This window comes from Spermophilus citellus (assembly GCF_964194105.1).
Source record: "Spermophilus citellus genome assembly, chromosome: 8".
In the NCBI taxonomy this organism is placed as follows: Eukaryota; Metazoa; Chordata; class Mammalia; order Rodentia; family Sciuridae; genus Spermophilus; species Spermophilus citellus.
Window position 1 is genome coordinate 30,959,486 of NC_138189.1, and position 23,288 is coordinate 30,982,773.

General features: G+C 34.8%; 1 protein-coding gene across 1 annotated transcript in view; it reads right to left on the reverse strand.

Annotated features, from left to right (window-relative positions):
* Positions 1-22,216, reverse strand: part of TMEM156 (transmembrane protein 156) — a 36,076-nt gene extending 13,860 nt beyond the window's left edge. The window contains exons 1-5 of the mRNA XM_081303236.1: positions 22,083-22,216; positions 6,707-6,976; positions 3,085-3,345; positions 2,787-2,906; positions 1,051-1,134 (exon numbers count right to left, since the gene is read on the reverse strand). Of these exons, the coding sequence (XP_081159362.1) occupies positions 1,051-1,134; positions 2,787-2,906; positions 3,085-3,345; positions 6,707-6,976; positions 22,083-22,170 (823 nt within the window). The 5' untranslated portion in view covers positions 22,171-22,216. The remainder of the gene's footprint in view (positions 1-1,050; positions 1,135-2,786; positions 2,907-3,084; positions 3,346-6,706; positions 6,977-22,082) is intronic.
* Positions 22,217-23,288: the final 1,072 nt, after the last annotated feature.

Sequence of the window (23,288 nt, forward strand, 5' to 3'; positions counted from 1 at the left end):
ATCCCAAATGTAACTGGAGCCAAGTGATTATTTTGCTAATACTTATTATTAGTTACAGCTTAATAATTTGACTGCTAGCATTGAGTTGTGTTTGTTTTTTAATTTTTTTTTGGAACTCTTTGGGTACACCCAGGCTAATCTTTCCCCAGAAGAGGAGTCTGAGATTCTTGTTAATTTCAATAGCAAACAAATGTCTCAGGCAGTGGTCCCCACTGAAATTCTGGGCAGATCTCTAGGTGGCTGCAGATGCAGCTGCAGTGTGAGACAGGGAGTTGTCTGGTCTCCTTTCATTTTTAAAAAGCGTTTACACACCCGACTTCAAGCTTCCTTTTCTATCTTCTCAGAGTCAAAGGGACCAGCTCACTGGCTATGGACAAAGGGTGTTAGTCAGATCACTCATAATTCTGTGGTTTGTCAAAGAGTCCAGGTTATTATTTCTCTTTGATGAAGAGGACTTTGTCCATGTCACATTCTCCCTGTCTCTTTTTTTAATGTGGTTTGACAGCATGAATTCAAAAGGAGCTTCCACAATTAGAAGGAGAAAGAACCACAGCATCTGTGCTAACAGCCCCTTAGCTGCTCTAATTAGGATCCCCTTATTCCATTTCTGTTTCTTAGGAGAGGACAGGGGGCTTTTTAATTGGGGCTATTAGAAGTTCTCTCTACACAATGACACCCTCTGTGAAGTGAAGGCTCCAGCAAAAAGCCATGCCCACTCTGCAATTACTTCTTGCAATTCTGAGGAATAATGGTATCTTGTCTCATTTAAAAATAAATCAGGGGCTTATTCCTTACTGCGTTCTCTCCTCTGCCTACTCACATGAGTTTCTTCTTGCCAATTAAGCAAACTTTCCATTATTTAAGGACGTGTTTTGATCCTAACTGTCCCCTGATAATAAGACATATTAAGCTGAATTTCATTTGCCCACAGCTCCACACCTTTATTCCCAATCGAAGGCTATTTAAATGAGCTCAGATCTTGAACTTGCTTGGTGAGAGGGCGCAGTGTTGGAATTTCCTGAGCTTTTGTGTTGATGTCACGGAGCTCACCTGAAATAACCCGCACGTTCAATGCTCTCCGTTTCTCAGAATCACTTCCTCTTAGAAGAACAGATGTACCTTTGTATTTATGACCTATTCCGGGAAAAGAAATTAAATATTTAGATGAGAAACACATTCTTCAGATGTATTCCCTATGCTGGTTTAATGGATTATCAAGGAGAAAGGACCTTTCCCAACAGGGCCTGGGGTAACCAGACACTGGAACTTTTCCTACTAAGTTCAACTATCAAATACAGCTGAGTTCTTTCTCAAACCAGTGACTTCTCTACCACCATGAACACCATTATATCACATCCTCTAATGAAAAGCACCAGCCCTTATATACAAAATATTTTATTATTTGTTACTCTGTACATGGATGATGTACAAAATTCCAAAAGTATGTTTAATATTTAATTATATTTAATGCCATAATTGGTGTGACATTTTTCATTATATGCTTGCATATAACAAAACAAAAATTAAAAGGACTGGGGATGGAACTCAGTGGTAATGTGCCCCTGGGTTCATCCCTAGTACCAAAATAATAATAATAATAATATAAAATAAATTGAATATATAGTATTGATAATATTAATACCACTACTAATAATAATATAAAATAAAATAAATTGAATATATAGTATTAATGATATTACTAACTACTGCTTTAATGGCCATTTTTACAAAGGTATCAGAGACAAGACTTGATATGAGACCAATCTTAAAAATGTCTGTAACAAATATGTAGTCAAAAGAATTAGTAGAACCCTTCCTCAAACCTAGAGGCAACCACTTGCTACCCTATGGAAATGACTAATACAGCTTTGCCCAGTAAAGAACATATGGGTCTTAGAAATAAGCAACCATCACAAAGTTACCATCATTTTCTAAGAACTAGCTATGCACCAGACCCTGTGTTCAGCTTCTTAAGTAATCTATGTATTTCAGCTCTTACCCCAGCACGGTTTGGTAATGGTGAAATGTCCTCATTTGACAAAAGAGGAAAGGCACACTTGGATATGATAACATGCTTAAAGTCACTTAGCTAGTATGTAGTAGAACCAGGATTCTAGTATCAGTCCTTCTGCCCACCAAAGCCTATTCTCATGATAATAACATTTTATTATCTTTAAGAAACCAACCAGTCATATAATAAACTGTCCATCAGGCCTGATATTTAGCCAGTATATGCCTGGATATACACCAGTAGTGCATCCTAGTAGCTTACAACCCATTTTGATAGATGGGTGTCACACTAATTGTTAAATATTTTTAACATTATCTCTACTGTCCTGATTTCATTTTAGCTCTGTCCCACCCCAAAATCTGCTGATACTCCAAGCTTGTTAAAGATTGATTCTGGACCATATTTTTCACCTACAGCTGCTCTGTTCAAGTTCTCTAAGTCTGAAATTCTTTGTCACCACTCCCTGTTCCTCTGCCTGTCTCTATTCTCACTTCCCCTAAGCCTTGCTCAATCTCCAGTTCCATCAACTCCTCCCTATTTGCCTAGTCTTTCTTGCCCTACTGTTCATTGCCCCGTAGGAGAAACAGTATGAATGTTGATGTTATGTCTTCCTTATGCTTGTAAACCTTGGATTATCTAGAATCACTGCTTAGACACAATAGCTACACAATAAATGGTAAATTGAATCAGAAAGAAAGTTAAATCCATTGACAAGATTAGTTCTTTGACACTACATATATTACTCTAAAAAATACAATTATTTCTCAATACTTACTCTGCCACATCTGTATTCTCCTGTGGCCTTTAACTATTTTGAAGATAATGAGGATGATAAAAAATATAAAAACTAATAGAATTAAAATATACCAAGTGATCTTCGTGGGACAGGTAACATCTGTAGAGAAAAAAAAATTACTATAAACATACAATAGGTCTGGGGTGTAGATCAGTGGTAGAGTATTTGTCCAATGTGTGCAAGGTTCAATCACTAACGTGTCACACACACACACACACACACACACACACACACACACAGAGCAATACTCCCCCTCCAAAAGAAAAAAAAACTTTACTTTTTACGTCCATTTCTAGGTGCAAAGAAATGTGAATACAATTGTTAGGATAGTCCATAATTCTACAAGTATGATTTGTAGACTTTTCCTTGATTGGATCTTCTTCCACTCTTATTGATTTTCTAGTGTGGTTTTTTAGATGGCAGGTAGTGTTATATTCCCCCATGTAGTCAACTACAGGAGTCACAGTGAAGTTAAAATGTTGACAAGGTGAATAAAAATCATTTTCTTTCATTTCCATTGATCCTCTCATGATAAGAACTAGAAAGAGATTAAGAAATCATTATTTGAAAATAGTCATACAAAGTAGGAAAACACAATGCAAAACAAAATCTCCTTCCTAGATAAGGAAATAGAAAGAAGTTACCTACACTGACAATAATATTTTTTAAATTTATTTTGTATTTTCGGTGGACACAACATCTTATTTTATTTTTATGTGGTGCTGAGGATCAAACCCAGCGCCCCGCACATGCCAAGCAAACACGTTACTGCTTGAGCCATATCCCCAGCCCCTGAAAATAATATTTAAAGTGATTGCATTTTTTAAGATAGTGAAAACCATTCAGGGGTAGGGTTGAAGTAGGCTTAGAGTGTCTCATAGAAGACATAGGCATTCCCTGAAGACTTGTGAAACAAATGGTATTTTCCAGAATGGACACAGTATTTCCCACATCATGCTTTCTAATGATGCTATAACAAAGCATTGCAAACATCACAGTTCTTGAGAATACAAGTGTAAGATCAAGGTATGGGCAGGGTCGGATCCTTCTTGGGGTTGTGAGGAGAAATTTGCTTTTTTTGTTTTGTTTTGTTTTGTTTTGTTTTCAGTGGTGGGGCTGGGGATTGAACCCAGGGCTTTATACATGCAAGGAAAGCACTCTGAGCTACATCCCCAGCCCCTCTGGCTTGATCTTAACATCGCCCTGTGTGCATTCCTCCGTATCCAATTTCTCCTTTTTAGAAGGACATCACAATTAGATTAGGGCCCATACAGTTGACTTCATCTTAACAAAGTTACATCTACAGTGATTTCACATTATGAGGCATTGGGGGTTAGAACTCCACATATGAAATTTTGGGGAGACAATTCAATCCATAACTTACATGTTATCCTAAAACTTTGCCCCTCCTCCACAAATTAGTAGAAATTTCATTTCTTCCCCCATTTGAACTGGGAGAGCTTGTAACTTGTTTACAATTTATCCAATGCAGAGGAAATGTCATTGTTTGACTAAGCTAGAAAGTGAAACCATCTCCACATTGTTCTTTGGAACACCAACACTGGAGCTTTGAGTCACTATGTATGAGTCCAACAATTGAAGGCCACCTTGCTGTGAGGAGCCCCCAAAGAGCCCAAGCAGAAAGACAAGAGAGGAATCAATGAACAGAGTGAAAAAGCAGCCCACAGAATGAGAGAAAACGTCTGCAAACCTGATAGAAGGTTAATACCAAAAATATATAGGGAACTCTTATAGCTATAATAGAAAAAAAACCTGATTTTAAAAAATAACATAAGAATTGAATGGACATTTCTCCCAAGAAGATACACAGATGGCCAATGGGTATTTTAGAAAGTGTTCCGTTATCACTAATCATCAGAGAAATGCAAATCAATGCCACAACAAGATATCACCTCACATCTGTCAATAAGAATATCATCAAAAATCAAAAGATAACAAGTACTATCAAGAATGTACAGAAACTGGAGCCCTTGTATAATGCTGGTGGGAATGTACATTGGTCCTGTCACTATGAAAAACTGTATGTAAGTTCCTCAAAATATTAAATATAGAATTACCATATGACTCAGCAATACCAGTGCCTAGGATTTCCAAAAGCATCCATTCAGGATCTCAAAAAGATACCCACACTTCCGTATTCATGGCAGCATTGTCCACAATACCAAAGATATAGAAGCAACCTATTTATTCCTTGAAAGATAAATAGAAAAAATGGCATGCACACACAAGTGTTTTGTAGTGTTTTGTAGCCTTAGGATAAAAGGAATTCCTATTATTTGTGACAACATGGAAGACATCATGCTGAGTGAATGAAATAAGTCAGTGACAGCACAAATTCCATATGAATCCCCTTATCTGAGAAATCTAAGTACTCAAACTGTTAGAATCAGGGGGTAGAGTGGTGGTCATCAGGGGCAAGAGCAGAGGGGAACAGAGTTCCTGTTCAGTGGTTATAAAGACATTCTGTGTTTAGAAATGTTATGTGTTCTCACCACAACAATAATAAGAAAAGATCACATAGAGAAAAACTCTGAGCCCCCAAGAAGAGAGAGATGCCTACCAACCTCTACCTGTTCTGGCTCTGTTTTAGCTACAGTCTCCATCTAACTCCAACAGCCAGAAATGACCAGCTAGGCCCCCTCGGAATTCTTGACCCACAAAAGAAAGAAGGAAGGCAGGTAAGAAAAAGGAAGGGGAAGGAAGAGAAAGAGGGAAGATATAATAACATGATTGCTGTTGTTTTTAGCCACTGAGTTTGGAGTAGTTTGTTTTGCAGCAAAGACAGCTGGGACACCTTGCCAAGGCATTGTTCTCATGTGTTAGGGAGGAAGAAAAGCAACATCTGTGAGCCACCAGCTCTTAAAACACTTCCTGGACCTCTATCATCATAGAGGAATTTCCTCAATTTGCTTTCAGACAGATTCAACAGGGAACCTTGGAATGGTTACATACTATTTGAGCAAGAACTTTGTCTACAGTCGATGCAAAGAAATCTTGTCTCTGTTCTCAAAGAATAGAAAAAAAGTCAGTATCTAGTGATACAGGAGGCAAACTTGCTGAAAAGCTGTAAGCAATAATTCTGATGCTTGGGCTTGAAGTCATCAGCATATTTTATGACTTTGAATAAATTAATTTCTCAATTACCCAGTTTGATGCAATTTACCTAAATAATATAGACTGATCTCATAATAAATGCAAGGTTCAATTAGGTACTGCAGGTAATACGTAGTTATTCTCTACTTTGTTCATTGTTTCATTCAGCAAATGTTTGTTGAGGGCCCACTAAACATTAGGTCAGGCATTGAGCTCAAAGCTAGAGGTCTAGTGGTGAACAAGGGCAAGGCCCTGCCCTCCAGAGACAACTCCTACTGACCAGGAAGTGTTAGGCAGGAGCATGGACAAATGCACCGAGGGTTCAGTGACTCCTTTGAGAAACAAAATTTGCTTTTACTATGAGAAATTTCAGGTTTACTTAGAATTGTTGTTTAAACATGTGCTGCCTTGGAAGACAGCATGCTAAATAACTTAATTTTTTTTAAGCATCAAATGTATGTGAACTACAGTAGCATTTTGATGTATTTTAAGAACAGATATTTTGTTTTCAATAAGTCAACCAAAAATGAATAATACCAAAAAACCCTACAAGTCACTCATCAAGAGCCACACCACCGAGTGTTCCCCTGTCACTGGATTTTAAAATGGTATCTATTATTAATACTTTTCTCAGCAGGGTAAGTCTATTTATACTTGATGAATTTTATTCTCACTGCCATTCTGTATTTATTCGTTTCCCCCATACTGGGGATTGAGCTCAGAGCCTCATGCATATGAGGCAGTTGTTCTAGCACAGAGCAAATTCCCAGCCCCTCTGCGTTTACCTTTTGATGTTTGTTCCTGAGAAATGGAATCCATGTTTCCTTTGGATTCACAAACCAAACATGAGGAGCATGTTTTAAATTCACTTGTGATGTCTTGGCAAATCTTCGTGAAGTTTTGGAAAGTAGAGGAATTTAGAAAGATTCCCATCATAGTCTGAGTTTCCCTTACTGGTTGCAGAAAAGTCACAAAAGAAAAATTTAAGGAGGACAGCGAGTAGGTGGAATTAGGCTGCAAACACTCTTCCAGACAGGAAAGCTCCAATGTTCTTCCTATAAAAGAAAACAGAAATACTTTCTTTCCTATGAAATTTTGAAGTTTGGGCATTCAAATAATGTATGATTCTACTTATCTGAGAGAGAAGTTAAAAAATTCATTCTTCATTTAGGATAGGATACCTGATTTAATTCATACAAATAATCAAAGCTCACTATGTAAAAATTGAGAATTCCCATTTAGTAGTAATGATCAAGTAAGGAATAAGTAGCCTATCTTTCAGAAATCCCCACTCTTGACAGTCATTTGTTAGCATGAGAAAATAACAGACAAGGCCAATTCACCATTATGGGACTCTTTACCATCTCTTATATAACCACAAGGAACAAAACATATATTTAAGATTTCTTTTTTGGTACCAGGAATTAAACCCAGGGATGCTTAACCACTGAGCAATATCCCCACCCCTTTTATATATTTTATTAGAGACAGAATCTCACTGAATTGCTTAGGGCCTTGCTAAGTTTCTGAGGCTGGATTTGAACTCAAGATCCTCCTGCCTCAGCCTCCAGAGCTGCTGGGATTACAGGTGTGTACCACCACACCCAGCTATTTTTAAGATTTCTAAACAATGTGGTGTGAAGCACTGGGTTCAATTCTCAGCATGATTGATAGATAGATAGATAGATAGATAGATAGATAGATAGATAGATAAAAATAAAGGTCCATCAACAACTAAAAAATATATTTTTAAAAATTATATGGAACACAATGAAAGAATCACCTCATTTTTAAAAACGACTAATTCTAATTAAACATATTGGTTCAAACTTAAAACTTAAAAATCAAGCTAGTTATTGATATTAAGGCATTTTTTGAATTTGTGGAGTTTGAGCCAGGCACAGAGGCATTTGCTACTCAAGAGACTGAGGAAAGCGTATCACAAGTTTGAAGCCAGCCCAGGGAACTTATTTAGACTGTCTCAAAATGGAAAAAGAAATGAGGCTGTAGCTCAGTGGGGGAGTGCTTGCTCCAGGGCCTGGTTTCAATTCCCAGCACCACAAAAAGAAAAAGAAAAATATTGTGGAGTTTGTATTGTACTTTAATAGTAATTCCACAAGTGCTTAGTTATTAGTAATTTTATTATTATTTAATAAATTAAATATTCGTGTCCTAGCCCTCTATATTTGAAATTGTTTCTCTAATAATTCACATAATTTCCAGCTATAAAAAAATTCATACTTGAGGGACTGGGGTTGTGGCTCAGTGGTAGAGCGCTAGCCTAGCATGTGTGAGGCCCTGGGCACCACATAAAAATAAATTTTAAAAAAGGTACAATACCTTTGTGTCCAACTACAACTAAAAAATAAAATTTTTTTAAAAATTCATACTTAAAACTAGGTGCAGTGGTATACATGTAATCCCAGCTATTCAGAAGGCTGAGACAGGAAGATGTAAGTTTAAAGTCAGTCTGGGCAACTTAATGAGACTCTGTCTCAAAATAAAAGATAAAAAGGACTGGGGATATAGCTAAGTGGTAGAACACTCCAGTACCAAAAAAAAAAAAAAAAAAAAAAGGAAAGAAAGAAAGAAAAAAGAAAAGGAAACATTTTTTTCATACTTGGAGTGCTATAAGGATTTTTTCAAGGGGGATGAAATTCTATTCAAATATACAATTTTATTGTGTCTAATATGTTTATAATCAAATTTGTAATCAAATTGTAACTGCATCAAAAACATTGCCTTTGGTAGTAATGTCAAAGGAAGGAGATGGAAATGTGCTATCTGATGGAACTCTATAATTTACAGCTTTTTAGATATTACTAAAATACATAAAAAACTTATTTCTTGCCACTTTTCCATTTTCCTCACTGTCACTTTCATCATATGAAATTTTCAATTTCTTGAATTTATATTGCTATGATATGACCTAGAAGAGAGATACAGACATTTTTACTGTCAATATTGTGGTCATCTTATCCAATAATTGACCAACTGAGCTTTCTGGAATTGATGATATATTCTTTATATTTGGCTATCAGGTCATTTTGTGATGGTTTTAAACCTCAGTTTTAAATAATTCAATTGGAAAAGAAATAAACAGAGGATACATCCTTCCCTCATATATTTTTAAGAAATAAATAATTCTACCCAATCATTTTTGTTATCAGGTGGACTATATTCTCATCTCCATAAACAAGGATTTATGAATTTAACTACTGCCATTAATATTGCTGGCAGGCAGACATCTAAATTCTCTCTCTGAGACAGAAATGCTTTCCAGAATTACTTCACTGCTAAGACAGCAACCTCTCAGAGGAGGTATACCGAATACTAAATAGAATTAGGAAAACACATGACAACATAGGACAGATGCCCAAGTTAATTATTTTCTCTTTTTAAAGTAAAGCAAATAGTAAGAATAAAAACATACCAACAATCTTAATTTTCTTTTCTATCTTTCATTATAAAATTTTCACACACACACACACACACATACATACACATACACAAAGAAAAATGTATTGTGCTAGTTAAAGAATAATGAAAATAAACAAAGGCCATGTACTTGTCACCTAAATCAAAAATGTATATTACCAACATATTTTCAGGACCTTATCCCTCCTCAGCCCTATAGTATTGCATATTCAGAAATAAATATATATGGAATATACTGTATATACTCTCTTATGATTTGTTCTCTCTTTTTTTGCACTTAATATATTTTAGTAATGTTTATGCATACAGCTATAGTTATTTATTTGTGGTATTCTTATGAATGAATGTACCACAATTTATTTCTTCATCCTTCAGATAGTGAAAGTCTATTTCCACTTTTTGCTGTTATGAATAATACTGTTATGAACTGTAACTCCCATACACTGCTGGTGAGGATTTAAAATAGCACAACTACTTTGGAAATGAAACAGGTTTTTATTTCATTATAAGTTACACATATATTTACCATGCAATCCCCAAATTCCGCTCCCAGGAATTTACACAAGAGAAATAAAAACATATATCCATACATTAAAATGCTCCTATTTTACCTATACATGAATTTTTATGACAGCTGTTCAAATTTATAATAACCAAGAACTAGAAACAATCTAAATTTCCCACAACTAGTGGCTGTATAAGTCCTGACATATCTATATAAAGAAATATCACTCAGCAACAAACTTCTAATAATAAAAAGAAAAACGACCCAGCAGAAAAATAGAGGAACCAGGAAATATACTTCTAAACCATGATGCGATTCTATTTTATTATTGTTTGTTTAGAAGTTTAAAATTTTGAAGGATTCCTTAAATTTTTATCAGCATATTGCCTCACAGTTTGTACCTTGTCTAGTTCATCTTCTTTATTATGATCGTTAAGTTAAAGGAAGGTCTTAGTTTTAATGTAGTGAACTTATCAACAATTTTCTTTATAATTTATACTTTGTGTCTTATTTAAGAAGGTCTTTTTCCCTTAAGGTTAAAACAACCTCACCTACATGTTCTTCTAAAAGTTGTGAAGTTCGGCCTTTTACATGTAAGTTCTTCATCTACTGGGAATTGTGTACAGTGTGAGGTAGGTGTTTTGGCTTGGATCTAGAATGTGCACCCTTATCCAAAAATCTCACATTTTGAAGGCGTGGCCTCCAGGGCAGCAATGTTCAGAGGTGGGACTTTGGGGAAGTGATTGGATCAGGAGGTCTCTGATAGCATCATGGATTAACCCACTGACACCTGAATGGACTACAGGGAGGTAGTGGAGTTTGTAGGTCAGGGGCCTGGTGGGAGAAAGAAGGTCATTGGAGACATATCCTGAAGTGGTATTTCCTATTTTCCAATTCTTATATTTCTTTTGTTGTATTTTTTTTTACTTGTTTTATTGCACTGACTAGGACCTCCAAAGCAATGTTGAATAGAAATAATGTTAGTATATATATTTTCTTGCTCCTGATTTGAAAACAAATACCCATAATGCTTTATCCATGAGGATATTTCCTATAGCCATTTTTAGATATATATTATCTGTTTAAGAAGTTTTTCTTCTATTCCTGGCTTGCTAAGAATTTTAATTATGAGGGCATACAAATATATACTATCTCAACAACTTCTAAAATGATTATATGGTCTTTGTTCTTTAATCTGTAAGTGTAGTAAATTACATCATTAGATTTTCTAATGCTAACTAAATATTGAACTCCAGGAACAAATCTAATTTGATTATTCTTCTAATTGCTGCATCTGGACTCTTAATGTTTTGTGTCTATGTTTATAAGTGAGATGGGTTTGTAAATTTTTCTCTTTTATACCATTTTTGTTAAGTTCAAATACCAAGATATACTAACCTTAAAAAATAAATTGGAAAATGTCCCCCCTCTTTGCTATTTTGAAAAGGTTTATATAAAATTATATTTGGTTTGTTTCTTCAAAGTTCAGTGGAGCTGCAGGTAAAATCTTCCAAACTTTGCATTTCATTCAGAGACTAAGCCACTGACTCAGTTCCTTTAATTGTTGTGTAACTCTTGGGCTTTGCATTTCTCCCCAAATAAGTTTTGGTAAATTGTATTTATCTAGAAATATATGATTGTGTTTTAAATTTGTTGACATAAATTATTAATAACATTCTATTACATATTTATTTCTGCTATGTCTGTATCTATATCCCATTTTTATTACTAACATCAGTTACTTGTACCTTCTCCCATTTTTTGATTATTCTGTTTTGGCAGGGAGAATAATGGACTCTCAAAGATGCCCATCTCCTAGTTCCTGGAACCTGTGGATATGTTGAATAACATGGCAAAAGGGAAATTAAGGCAGATGATGGAATTAAGATTGCTGATCAACTGATCCTAAAATAGAGAAATTCTCCTGGATTACCTGAATGGATCCAGTGAAATGACAGATGAGGAAGAGGGTAGCAGAAGAATCAGTGTCAGAGTGTGAAGACTCAGCAGACCATGCTGGTTCTGAGGGTGAGCCCAGGAATTCAGGCAGCTTCCAGAAGCTGAAAAACAGCCAGGAAATGGATTCTCTTCCAGAGCGTCCAAAAGGAATACAGACCTCCTGACCCCCTAATTGTAGCAAAAGTGATGCCTTTGCTGGACTTCAAACCTACAGATCTATAAGATAGGAAACTTGTGTTGTTTTAAGCCACTGAGTTTGTGGTTGTCTGCTCATAATTCTTATGGGTTCCCACCCCCCACCAATTTTTTCTTGCATGTCTGGCTTTCCTTCTGAGGTTACATTTTTTTCTCCCAGAGTTAATTCTTTAAAAGTTCCTTTGCTGCGGGTCTGCTACTTGTAAACCCTCTCAGTTTTTGTTCATTTTAAAATGTGCATCTCACCAATTCCAGATTGACAATTTTGCCTCTACACTTGCAGACATTATTCCTTTGCCTTCTGATGTTCATTGTTGCTTTCAAGATGTGAGCTGTTGTTCTAATCATTGTTCCTTCAAAGACAACCTGACTCTATCTCTGGTGGTTTTAAGATCTCTTTATATTCATGTTTTTCAGAATTTCTTTTGTTCATTCTGCTTGGAACATGTTTGGTTTTCTGAATCTGAAGATTTATGTCTTTCATTGATTCTATAAAAATCTTAATATTATCTCTTCAAATATTTCCTTTTCTCTATACTTTGTCTTCTCTCCTATTTCAGCTTTGGTTAGAAATGTCTTCCTTTGTTCTCTATGGCTCTTAACCTGTTTCATATTTTTTATTTCTTTGACCCTTTTTTCTGGATTCTAGGTAATTTCTTCAGATCTATATTTCAGTTCCTTAACTAACTGTTCAGTGGTGTCTAACTTGTTTATTCCTTTCCTTTCATTGTTAATATGTTATTATGTATTCACAATTAGAAGTTCTAGTTGATTCTTTTTCAAATCTTCCTGGTTACTTTTTTTAAAAATATTTTTTTAGTTGTTGATGAACCTTTATTTATTTATTTGTTTGTGGTGCTGAGAATCAAACCCAGTGCCTCACACATGCTAGGCAAGTGCGATACCACTGAGCCACAACCCCAGCCCTCTTCCTGGTTATTTTTAAGTCTTATTCCTTACTCATATAATTTTTTTTAGGCAGGGTATACTGATTTTCCTCACAATTTTTTTTTCTTTTAATTTTAGAGCTGGGGGAAAAAAAACAGCTCTGTTCTTTCCATAACGTTATCTGTATGTACAGATGGCTGCTATTTCCCCATAGTACCTTGCAACTTATTTTAAACTTTGTAGATTCTTTTTAAACTTTATAGATTTTGAGACCCTTTCCCCCCAGGTTTATTAAGGTCTAATTGACAAGTAAAAATTATATCTATTTACAGTATACAACATGGTGTTTTGCCACATATATACATTGCAAAATTATTAAATCAAGCTAATAACATATTCATTTTACTAATCATTTTTTGGTAGTGAGAACATTTACTCTCAGCAATTTTCAAGAATATGATACATTATTAACTGTAGTCAGCATGCTATAAAAGAGAGCTCCAGAACTTATCCATCCAGACTGAAATTTGTCACCTTTGACAACATTAAAGGACAGAGATAGGCTCTGTTTACATTTTTCTGCTCTTACTCATGTTTTTTGATATGATTTTTATTAACCAAAATAAACTAAATATTTATTTTATGTGGCATATCTCATAACTCCAATAACTTAATTCTTCAAAAATCTGATTCTGCTATTTGTTGTTTCTGTTGACTCTTGTCTGTTGAGTCTTTATGTGTTTTATGATTTTTGACAATATCTCAATTTTCTTGGAATTTATTTGGGAAATTATTTGGGGCCTGATTTGAAGACATCTCCTCCAGAAAGGATTAATTGGTTTACCTCTGGTGGGTATCTAATGGCACCACTGATCCCAATTAAATTAATAGATTATGAAATTAATTAAATGCTTAGGTTAGACTTTGAACAGCTCACAGGGTAATGACCTTCAATATCCAAATTATGAAAAACATCTCAAGGCAGGCTTTCTCCTTACTCCATCCATAGCCAAAATGGAGACAAATTTTCTCAGAGTCAGACATTTTTTCCATTGCTTGATAGACAGCAGGAGCTTCAGAAACTACCCTAGGTCAACTGGGCACAGTGACACACACCTATAGTTCCAGCTAATGGGGAGGCTAAGGCAGGGAGATCCCAAGTTGGAGACCAACCTGGGTAACTTAGAAAAACTCTGTCTCAAAATAAAAGATAAAAAGGGCTCTTTTTTAAAAAATCAGTAAAATAAAAATAATAAAAATAAAAAGAGCTAAGAATGTAGCTCATAGTTAAGCAATCCTGGGTTCAATCCCCAGTACTGGGAAAAGAAAAGAAACTACCCTAGGCCAAGTCTTATTTTCTCAACACCTATGCTACTCATCTGTTAACTAGTTTGGGGGGAACTTTAAAAGGAACACAGATTATTTCAGGCTATACATATTCTAAGTATATTCATAGAATATTCTAAGTATAGTCTAAGGAGAGCTTCAATATATTCAACGAAAACTTACAGGTAAAATTTTGGCCACTAAAAACAATCACTTTGCAAAAACATTTGGCAGCACCTCATAAAATTAAATATATCCAATGCTTGTGTCTGAATGATTGAATGCTTGTGTCCCCTCAAATCCCCCCCCCCAAATTCATATGTTGAAACACTAATCCAAATATGATGATGTTTGAAGGTGGAGCCTGTAGAAGAAAATTAGGTTATGAGGGTGGTGTCCAAAAGAGCAGGATTACTGCCCTTCTAAGGAGAGGCCAGAGAGCTAGTTAGTACTCTATGTCTCTGCCTCTCTTTCTCTCTCTCTCTCTCTCTCTCTCTCTCTCTCTCTCTCTCTCATACGTGCGCCCTCTATCTGTCTTTCTCTCTCTCTTTGCTCTGTGTCTTCAACCCAGAACAGGGTTCTCACCAGAACCCAACCATGCTGGCACCCTGATCTTGAACTTCCACCCTCCAGAACTGTATGAAATAAATTTCTATTTCTAATAAGCAACCAATATACAGTATTTTTTATAGAAATCCAATCTACCTAAGGCAGCTAGCTATTCCACTGGCTAACCAATAAAAATGAAAACATAGGTTCATACAAATAACATATACAATAATGTTTATCATGATGTATTTATAGTAGCTAATAGCTGGAAATAACTCAGTGGATGAATTAATAAATGTGGCCTATTTATATAATAAATTATTCAGCAATAAAATAAAAGAAAGTAGGGATGTACTCAGTAAAAAGAAAAATCTCAGAAACATTATACTAAAGAAGACGGATCAAAAATAGATACTAACTGACAAGTTCATTTATGTGAAATTTAAGATGGAACAAAACTTATGGTGGCATAAGATAGAATGTAGCCTTGGGGGCTAAGGGGCTATTTAACAGGAAAGGGTGAGTAGAATCTTTGTAGAGATGATGAAAAGCTGTATCTTATATGGAGTAGTAGCTCCATAAATACAAATGTCAAAATCCATGACTCTGAACACTTAAGGCCTTTCCATTTTATTATATGTAAATCATGCTTTTAAAAAATATAGTCAGGCTGAGGGTAAAGCCCTTGCCTAGCAAGCATGAGGCACTGGGTTCAATCCTCTGTACCACATAAAAAATAAATAAATAAAATAAAGGTATTGTGTCCATCTACAACTAAAAATATTTAAAAATAAGAATTTCTTTTAAAAAAAAAGTCTGGGCTGGGATTGTAGCTCAGTGGCAGAGCACTTGCTAAGCATGTGTGAGGCACTGGGTTTGATTCTGAGCACCACATATAAATAAATAAATAAAGGTCCATATTGTGTTCTTTCTTTAAAAAATAAGTTAATCAGCAGGTACTGTTATAGTTGGGAGAAAGAAGTCAGGTTCTATTGCACTTAAGGGTGACTATAAAATAACAATAATGTACTATATATTTCAAAAGAAAAGAAAGGAGTTGAATGTTGTAATCATAAAGAAATGATCAATGTTTGAGAAGATAGATATTTACCCTGATCTAACCATTACATAATGTATACATGTATCAAAATATCACATGATACCCCATAATTTTTTTCCTTGTGAATTTGTTCAAATATTATGTATTAGTTTAAAAGTTACAGTGTAATAAAAACATAGTCAATTGTTTCTAAAGATCTTTCATCATTATTGAATATTCTGTAGTATTATTCAGCAATTCTAAAATCAGCTGTGAGGATAGGAACCACCTTATGTTTGGCTGCCTTGGTTACACAGCCGTTTGTTAACAGGCTGTTTTCCTTTGTTCAAAAGTCTGCCTGTAACAACTGGCATAAACTCAAAAACTGTCAATTTCAATAGGAAGAACTCAGATTGTATTTCCATTTGGGGACCAACAGTTGAAGCCTCTCTGGTAATACTGAGAAAGCTTTCTATATATATATCATATAGATATATATCATATGATATATATGATCATATATCATATATATCATATAAATATATATCATGCTGTGTATGAGTGATATATCCTTGATATTAACCAGATCAGAAGCCAGGGAATCTAGAGAGGATATGGAGTGATTCACAGGATATTTGGGGAAGACCATTAAAAATGTTTGCTGGGGACAGGGGCAAAGTTTTGCATTACTTTTAATTTATTGTAGTATGTAGTAGTATTTGAAAGACATAAAGTTTTGGACATAAGAACAAGACAGCTGATTTTACTTGTCAAAACAAGGCAAATAAAATGTACATAATGAAATTACCCATAAACAAAGAAAATGGCAAGAAAATGACTCTGAGCAAAGAGACACCCATCTTTTAAGTAAAATGGTCTCAAATTTCACAGACTGCACAACCTGAGAATTCTAAGTTTGTGATGAGATTTTATCTTTCAAAAAGATAAAATTAGGATAACACCTGGTGGACCTAAATCACAAGATGTTGTGAGGATCGGAAAAGAAATGTTTTTTTCAACAATGATGGGTTTTTAAAAATTTCCTTAATAATATGACTCAGAAAATTTTCTCAGATAACAGATAATCATTGAGTGTCCCCTAATATGATGGGTACTGTCTTAACTGCTTAAAATACATCAGTAAACATAAATAAATAGATAGATAGATAAATAAATAAAGCCTCATTTTCATGTAGCTTCTATTCTATTTTGGAGAAGTCAGATGATTAAAAAATACATAATAGGGGCTGAGGTTGTGGCTCAATGGTAGAGCACTTGCCTAGCACTCATGAGGCACTGGGTTTGATTCTTAGCATCACATAAAAATAAAATAAAGGTACTGTGTCCACCTATATATATATTTTAAAAATATATATTTTTAAAAAATATTTAAATATTTTAAATATATATATTTTTTAAGAGTGGAAATGTAGTTTAAAAATACATAATAAACTAATAAGTTACACAGGTGATAAAATATAGATGATAAAAGAAATAGAATGGTGTAAGGGGAAGATATGTCACCACATTCATGTTTTACAGAAAGTCATCTTTTCCATTTAAAAAAAAAAAAGATATATTAAGAGAGTTTTGCCCTCCAAAACAGGAAGACAAGCAGTTAGAAATATCCTGGGGTTGTTGGTATTGCAACCTATAGGTTAGTCAATAAGGCCAGTTCTTGAGAAACAGTAAAAACCGTCATGTTTCATTGCACTTTTTGCCAGGACATATTGTCTACCATATATACATAATCACAGCATATCCACTAGTAGTCGTTTTGAAACTGCAACAAACCCGTCCAGTTTTATTCCTTCTTCCTAAAGTTTTCAGAATATTCTCTTGAGCAGGATGCTTTGCCATGAGCAAGTTAATGTGTGTGTGTGTGTTTGTGTATGTGTGTGTGTGTGTGTGTGTGTGTGTGTGAGAGAGAGAGAGAGAGAGAGAGAGAGAGAGAGAGAGAGAACGTGCGCGCAAGCATGTTGGGGATTGAACCCAGAACTTCACACATCCTAAGGTACCCCTGAGTTCAAATATTTAAAGAATTAAAGTGAGTTACTATTTGCAAGTGTTTGGCATGGTACATAGTACATGGAAATTTTTAAAAATTGTGAGCAGGGCATGGGAACACACCCATGTTTCCAGCACTCAAGAGGCTGAGTGAGGTGTGAAGATCATTGGAGTCCAAGAGTTCAACATCAGCCCAGACTACATAGTGAGACTCCCCTTATTTCTCTCTCTCTCTCTCTCTCTCTCTCTCTCTCATACACACACACACACACACACACACACACAAAGTAGTTATTTCAAACCTTAGCGGGGGTAACAATTTTTCTGAACCAAATACAATGAAAATACAGCGCCCATTTTGAGATCAAGAATAACACATTAAGGAAATTAATTGTAGTAACCCTTGAAACACTGGTCTTTATAATATGTACATAAATAATGTGAATATATTCCCTATGCTTCAGGGTTTATCCTATAATTTGTAAGTAAACTTCCTTTATCCATGGTTTTCTTCAGTTTTACTGTTCATTAAGTATCATTTCCATCAGAAAGTGTGAGATGGAAGGGAATATGAAAGCTAGTAAACACGGTTTATGAGTTTTGGCTCTTAAAAGTAAGTGAAGAGGGCTGGGGATGTGGCTCAAACGGTAGCGCGCTCGCCTGGCATGCATGCGGCCCGGGTTCGATCCTCAGCACCACATACCAACAAAGATGTTGTGTCCGCCGAGAACTAAGAAATAATAAATATTAAAAAATTATCTCTCTCTCTCCTCTCTCACTCTCTCTTAAAAAAAAAGTTAAAAAAAAAAGTAAGTGAAGAAGTCAAAACAGCTAGATAAAATTAGATTTGAGGTGTTTTCATCTGTGCTATTCTTGTCCTGCATCACCACAAATCACCGGGAGTATATTTGTATGACTCCCAACCATTTCTGGTTTTAGGAATTTTTGAGATATTGATACTAGAATAAATTTTACTTAAAAATCAACAATAATCTTTGCTTCTATATGCTTATGTAAGCAGGTAAGGAAGACTATTAGGTGATCTTTGGAATTGTGCCAGTTGTTATTTTCCTTGGCCAAAGGAAATAGAAATGAATATCCTCCCCAAGACAAGCCTGAAAGCTGTGTCCATGTTTCTATAATGCTGTTTTTACAGCCCAATCAGTATTGACTCTGATTTTAGGACTGTCTCTAATTGCCTGCCAATCTTCCCTCTGGCTGAAACTTCTCGAAGGAAGACTTACCTTTCATTTTTGCAACCCCACGTTCCTAACACAGGTAGCCAGTATTGTGATAAGTGAAAGAATAAATAAATGAAAGAGCCTTGGGGTTTACATAGATGTTAACCAAGTCTCTTAAGCACTAAATCCAATAAAATCATATTGGTGAAAATTTGGAAGCTCCATGTTTCTATAATTGCAAAATATATCCATTCTCATCTGTATTTCCATTATCTCCATGAAATCTAAGTGTGTTAAACTATTACATTAACTGTGGTATCTTAGCTGCCTTTTAAATTAATGGAAAAGTTAAAAATACTGCTATAAAAGAGATTATCTTGCCAGTGCATACCCAATGCAAACTTATTAAAAGACTCAATGTTTAAGCAATTCCCCTTCTTAAATAGCGTACACTGCATAATTATGATAATTGAATATTCCTACTAATGATTCGAAGACTCAGATACATTCTTGATGAAAAATGATCAAACATGGTGCTCTATTTTTAACTTAGGACTTCAGAGGGTTTATTATTTTGAAACCAAATCTATTAAACTTCATGAATACATTACTCCTCATTAAGATTCCTTTTGAATTCATTTGACATATTAAAGACAGGGTATCAGTGAATAATTTATAAGTAAAAGTCATCTTATGATATTTATTTTAGAAATTAAAGCAAATAGAACATTTTATATGAAGGAGGAAAAGCGAAACAAGTAACTGGCAAAGTAGGACTAGACAGGAGAATGTCAAGGTTAATTTTCCTACTTCTAGAACACTCTTAGCTTATTATTGAAATAATTTTGCCAAATACTTTATTTGTGAAAGACATTGGTTGACAATTCAATTCATTTTATAGGCCAACTGATATTGTGATTAAAATTAATTTAGTGCCAGGCGGTGGCATGTGCCTGTAATCCCAGTGGCTCAGGAGGCTGAGACAGGAGGATCACAAGTTCAAAGCCAGCCTCAGCAAAATCAAGGTGCTAAGCAAGTCAGTGAGACCCTGTCTCTAAATAAAATACAAAACAGGGCTGAGGATGTGTCTCAGTGGTCAAGTGCCTCTGAGTTCAATCCCTGGTACACCCCCCCCCCCACACACACACACACAAAATTAAAAATGCAAACAATTATATTTAAATCTCCTTAATCAACATAGGATTACATTAAATGAGGCTACACGAACATGCTCCTGATGATCCATAACCTTAAAAAAAATAAAGCATTATTATTATTACACTATTGCATGGGCAAAACATATTACCTAATAATCAACCCTTTTCTTATAGTGACTCTGCAAAATTCCTTCTATCACCAAAGGGCATCAGAAAAAAACAGTGGAGTTCAAACATTCTTGTTTGTTGGCCCCAAATAAGGATCCTTTGAAACAAATTTCTCAAATAATTCCATCACCCCAAAGCATTTGAAGAAACTATTATTTTCAGTTTGGGAGAGCAGCATTGGAGCTGAGGAAATTAAGAGAAACATCCCAATCAAAGATAGCTAATTATCATCAAGATGAATTACTGACACATTACTGTTAGGCCAGGGAAGTTTGGCTAAGGTGAATTTTATAAAAGCTCTTTTCTTCTACCCACAAAAACAAGGGCCTCCAGGGGCTCCTCCCTGTGAATTTCTGAGCTGTACTTGACATCTCTCTGTTGCCACTGTCCCAGAAGGCCAAGTGTCACACTCAGAAAGAACTAAAAAAACTGTGCATCTAACCAAAAAAAGAGGAATGTTGGCAGGCTCTTGGAGTCACTAGTTCTCATAAAACACTAACCAATAGTTAGCAAATAGGGCATTATATCTTTTTTGAGCTAATTTCCTGGTTTTCATTAAATCCAAATGATTGTTAGGAGGCGATAGGTATCTTCCTTATGTAACTATTGAATGAGTTTACTCTCAGCCCACAATAGCTTAAAAATAGATTTTCTTTGTTCTAACTATTCTCTGTGTAACACATTTTCACCCAGGGAAATCAAGCATTAAAAATATATGCCCTGATTGCTTAATTTGAACAACATCATGGCGGCAAACAAAAAGAAATTTTAAGAATTCAATTGCTTGCAAAATTGCAGTTATAGTGTTTATTTAGCAAAAATATTTTTATTCGGCTACTTAGCATCATTTAATATGCAACATTAAATAATCATTGCAATATGGCATCAAATATAATTAGCAAAAACATTTTTATCAGATGACTTAGCATCACACATATGCAACAATAAATATTCATTGCTGCAAATCATCAAATATAAGTTTTTCACTGATTTAAATAAATTCATATGATTTCTATTTAATGATATAGTATATTTTTTTCACTTTTTTCCTACTAAGTGCTAGAGAGCACAATTACATCTAAACATTTACATTACTGTGTCTTTAAATCTTTTACTAACATAGTCCACATTTACATCTATTTTTCTAAAGTTTCAGTGATCATGTAAGAGTTCTCTGAAGTTTTTACAGAATTAATTTTGTTCCATTTTTCTCTAGTCACAAATACACACACACACACACACACACACACACACACCTGTTTAAATTTGCACCAATCTCATTATATCTAAATACTCTTATTTTTCCAAAAGCAGCAGTAAATTATTTGCACAAAATTGTTGTGATGGAGGGAATTCAAGCATGTTAGCATAATAAATATTGCTCTCTCTATCAAATAGGTTCAGAATGTAAAAGCATGCTTAAAACTGTTTTGAAGGAAACTTTCAAAGAGTGAAATCATGTGAGAAAATGGTTATAAACTCAAAGTTTGAAATCTAGACTACAGATTTTAAATGTTACATTTCATTTTTATGAAGTGTTTCCTTTTATTTTTATGTATGCTACAAGAGCTAAGTACTAAGAATTCACTGTGCTATATAACAGTCAACTAAAATTACAATTTCCTTTTGTTTTACTAGTTTTTCAGACACAGCCCATGCAGCATGTGTCTGAAAGGATCTTTTCTGTGACCATTAACTGACAATTTTTCAAATTAAGAAAGAAGAGCTAAAGTACAATTATACACTCACCTTTTGGTGTCTTGAAGTGTTCTGGCAAAATTAAAATGAACGTGATCACTATTGCCACAAACAATTTAAGGAGAGCTGTTTTTGTCATATCTATTCACATGACACCAGCGTGCTCCATGCGATACATTGATGGTGTGTTGCTTCCTCCTTCAAGTTTCATCTCTGAAGTCCCTTGAGTTAGTACAGTTCACCTCGTACTCACTTCCTTCTGAGTGAGACTTTAGAAAAAAGAGGCCTTGATCTGAGACTTCTTCATTTAGAGTCACTTTCCATTTAGACAACGGTTCTCTAATAAGCAATTTTAAATAATCTTCTAAACAGGAAAGACAAATAAATGACCTAAAGAAGCAAAGGGATCTTGTCCTCATGTAAATTGGATCTTGTCTTCCCACGTTTAATAACGTGTGAGAGTAAATACAAAACCTACAATATACTTTCCAAAAATAAAGCTGAATTTCAGTCATGCCCAGGCTGTATGGACATCATCCATTCACTTACATATGAAACAATTATTGATCCCTCCCAAGTGTCAGGTGATGTGCTGGATTCTGGTGGTCAGGAAACAGTAGTCTGGAACACAGTAGGTAGTGCAAAATGTAGTGATAAACTAAAGATGCGTGCAAATATTTGGTTCTACTTTACTACCTTATATATGTGCAGTAGAATGGAACTCATTAATATTAGGCCTTATAACACCATGATTATTGTTACAAATTCCATATTTTCTGCCCATTTAAAAAATAAGAACTTTCATTATAGTAATACCAGTGAAATAAAATCCTTCATCTTAGAATAGAAATGAAGCATAAAGATACAGGTCAGGCAACAGTCCTCAGAGGGATCCTTCATTGTTCCCATCTCCCAAGTTTCACTAAGTGATCCATGAACAATCTACTCCTCATTTGGATCCTGTTTAGATTCCCCCAAACATTCTGACTCTTATTTATGAATACAAACATTCTAATCATAATTTTACTGAATTTATGAAATGTATCAAGCAAGTACTTGATATAACACCATTAAGTAAGTAATTTCTTGAACAATTTCTTTTCAAAGCAACTAAACCACTTCTATTTTTTTCTACTTTAATTTGATTTGATTGCAATAATTGTGTTATGTTAATGCCTATTCTTTTTCCGTGTTAATTTTAGAACAGTGCTTTGGTTCATTTATTAATTCTCGTGTCCATATCAAACTTTGTTGGTT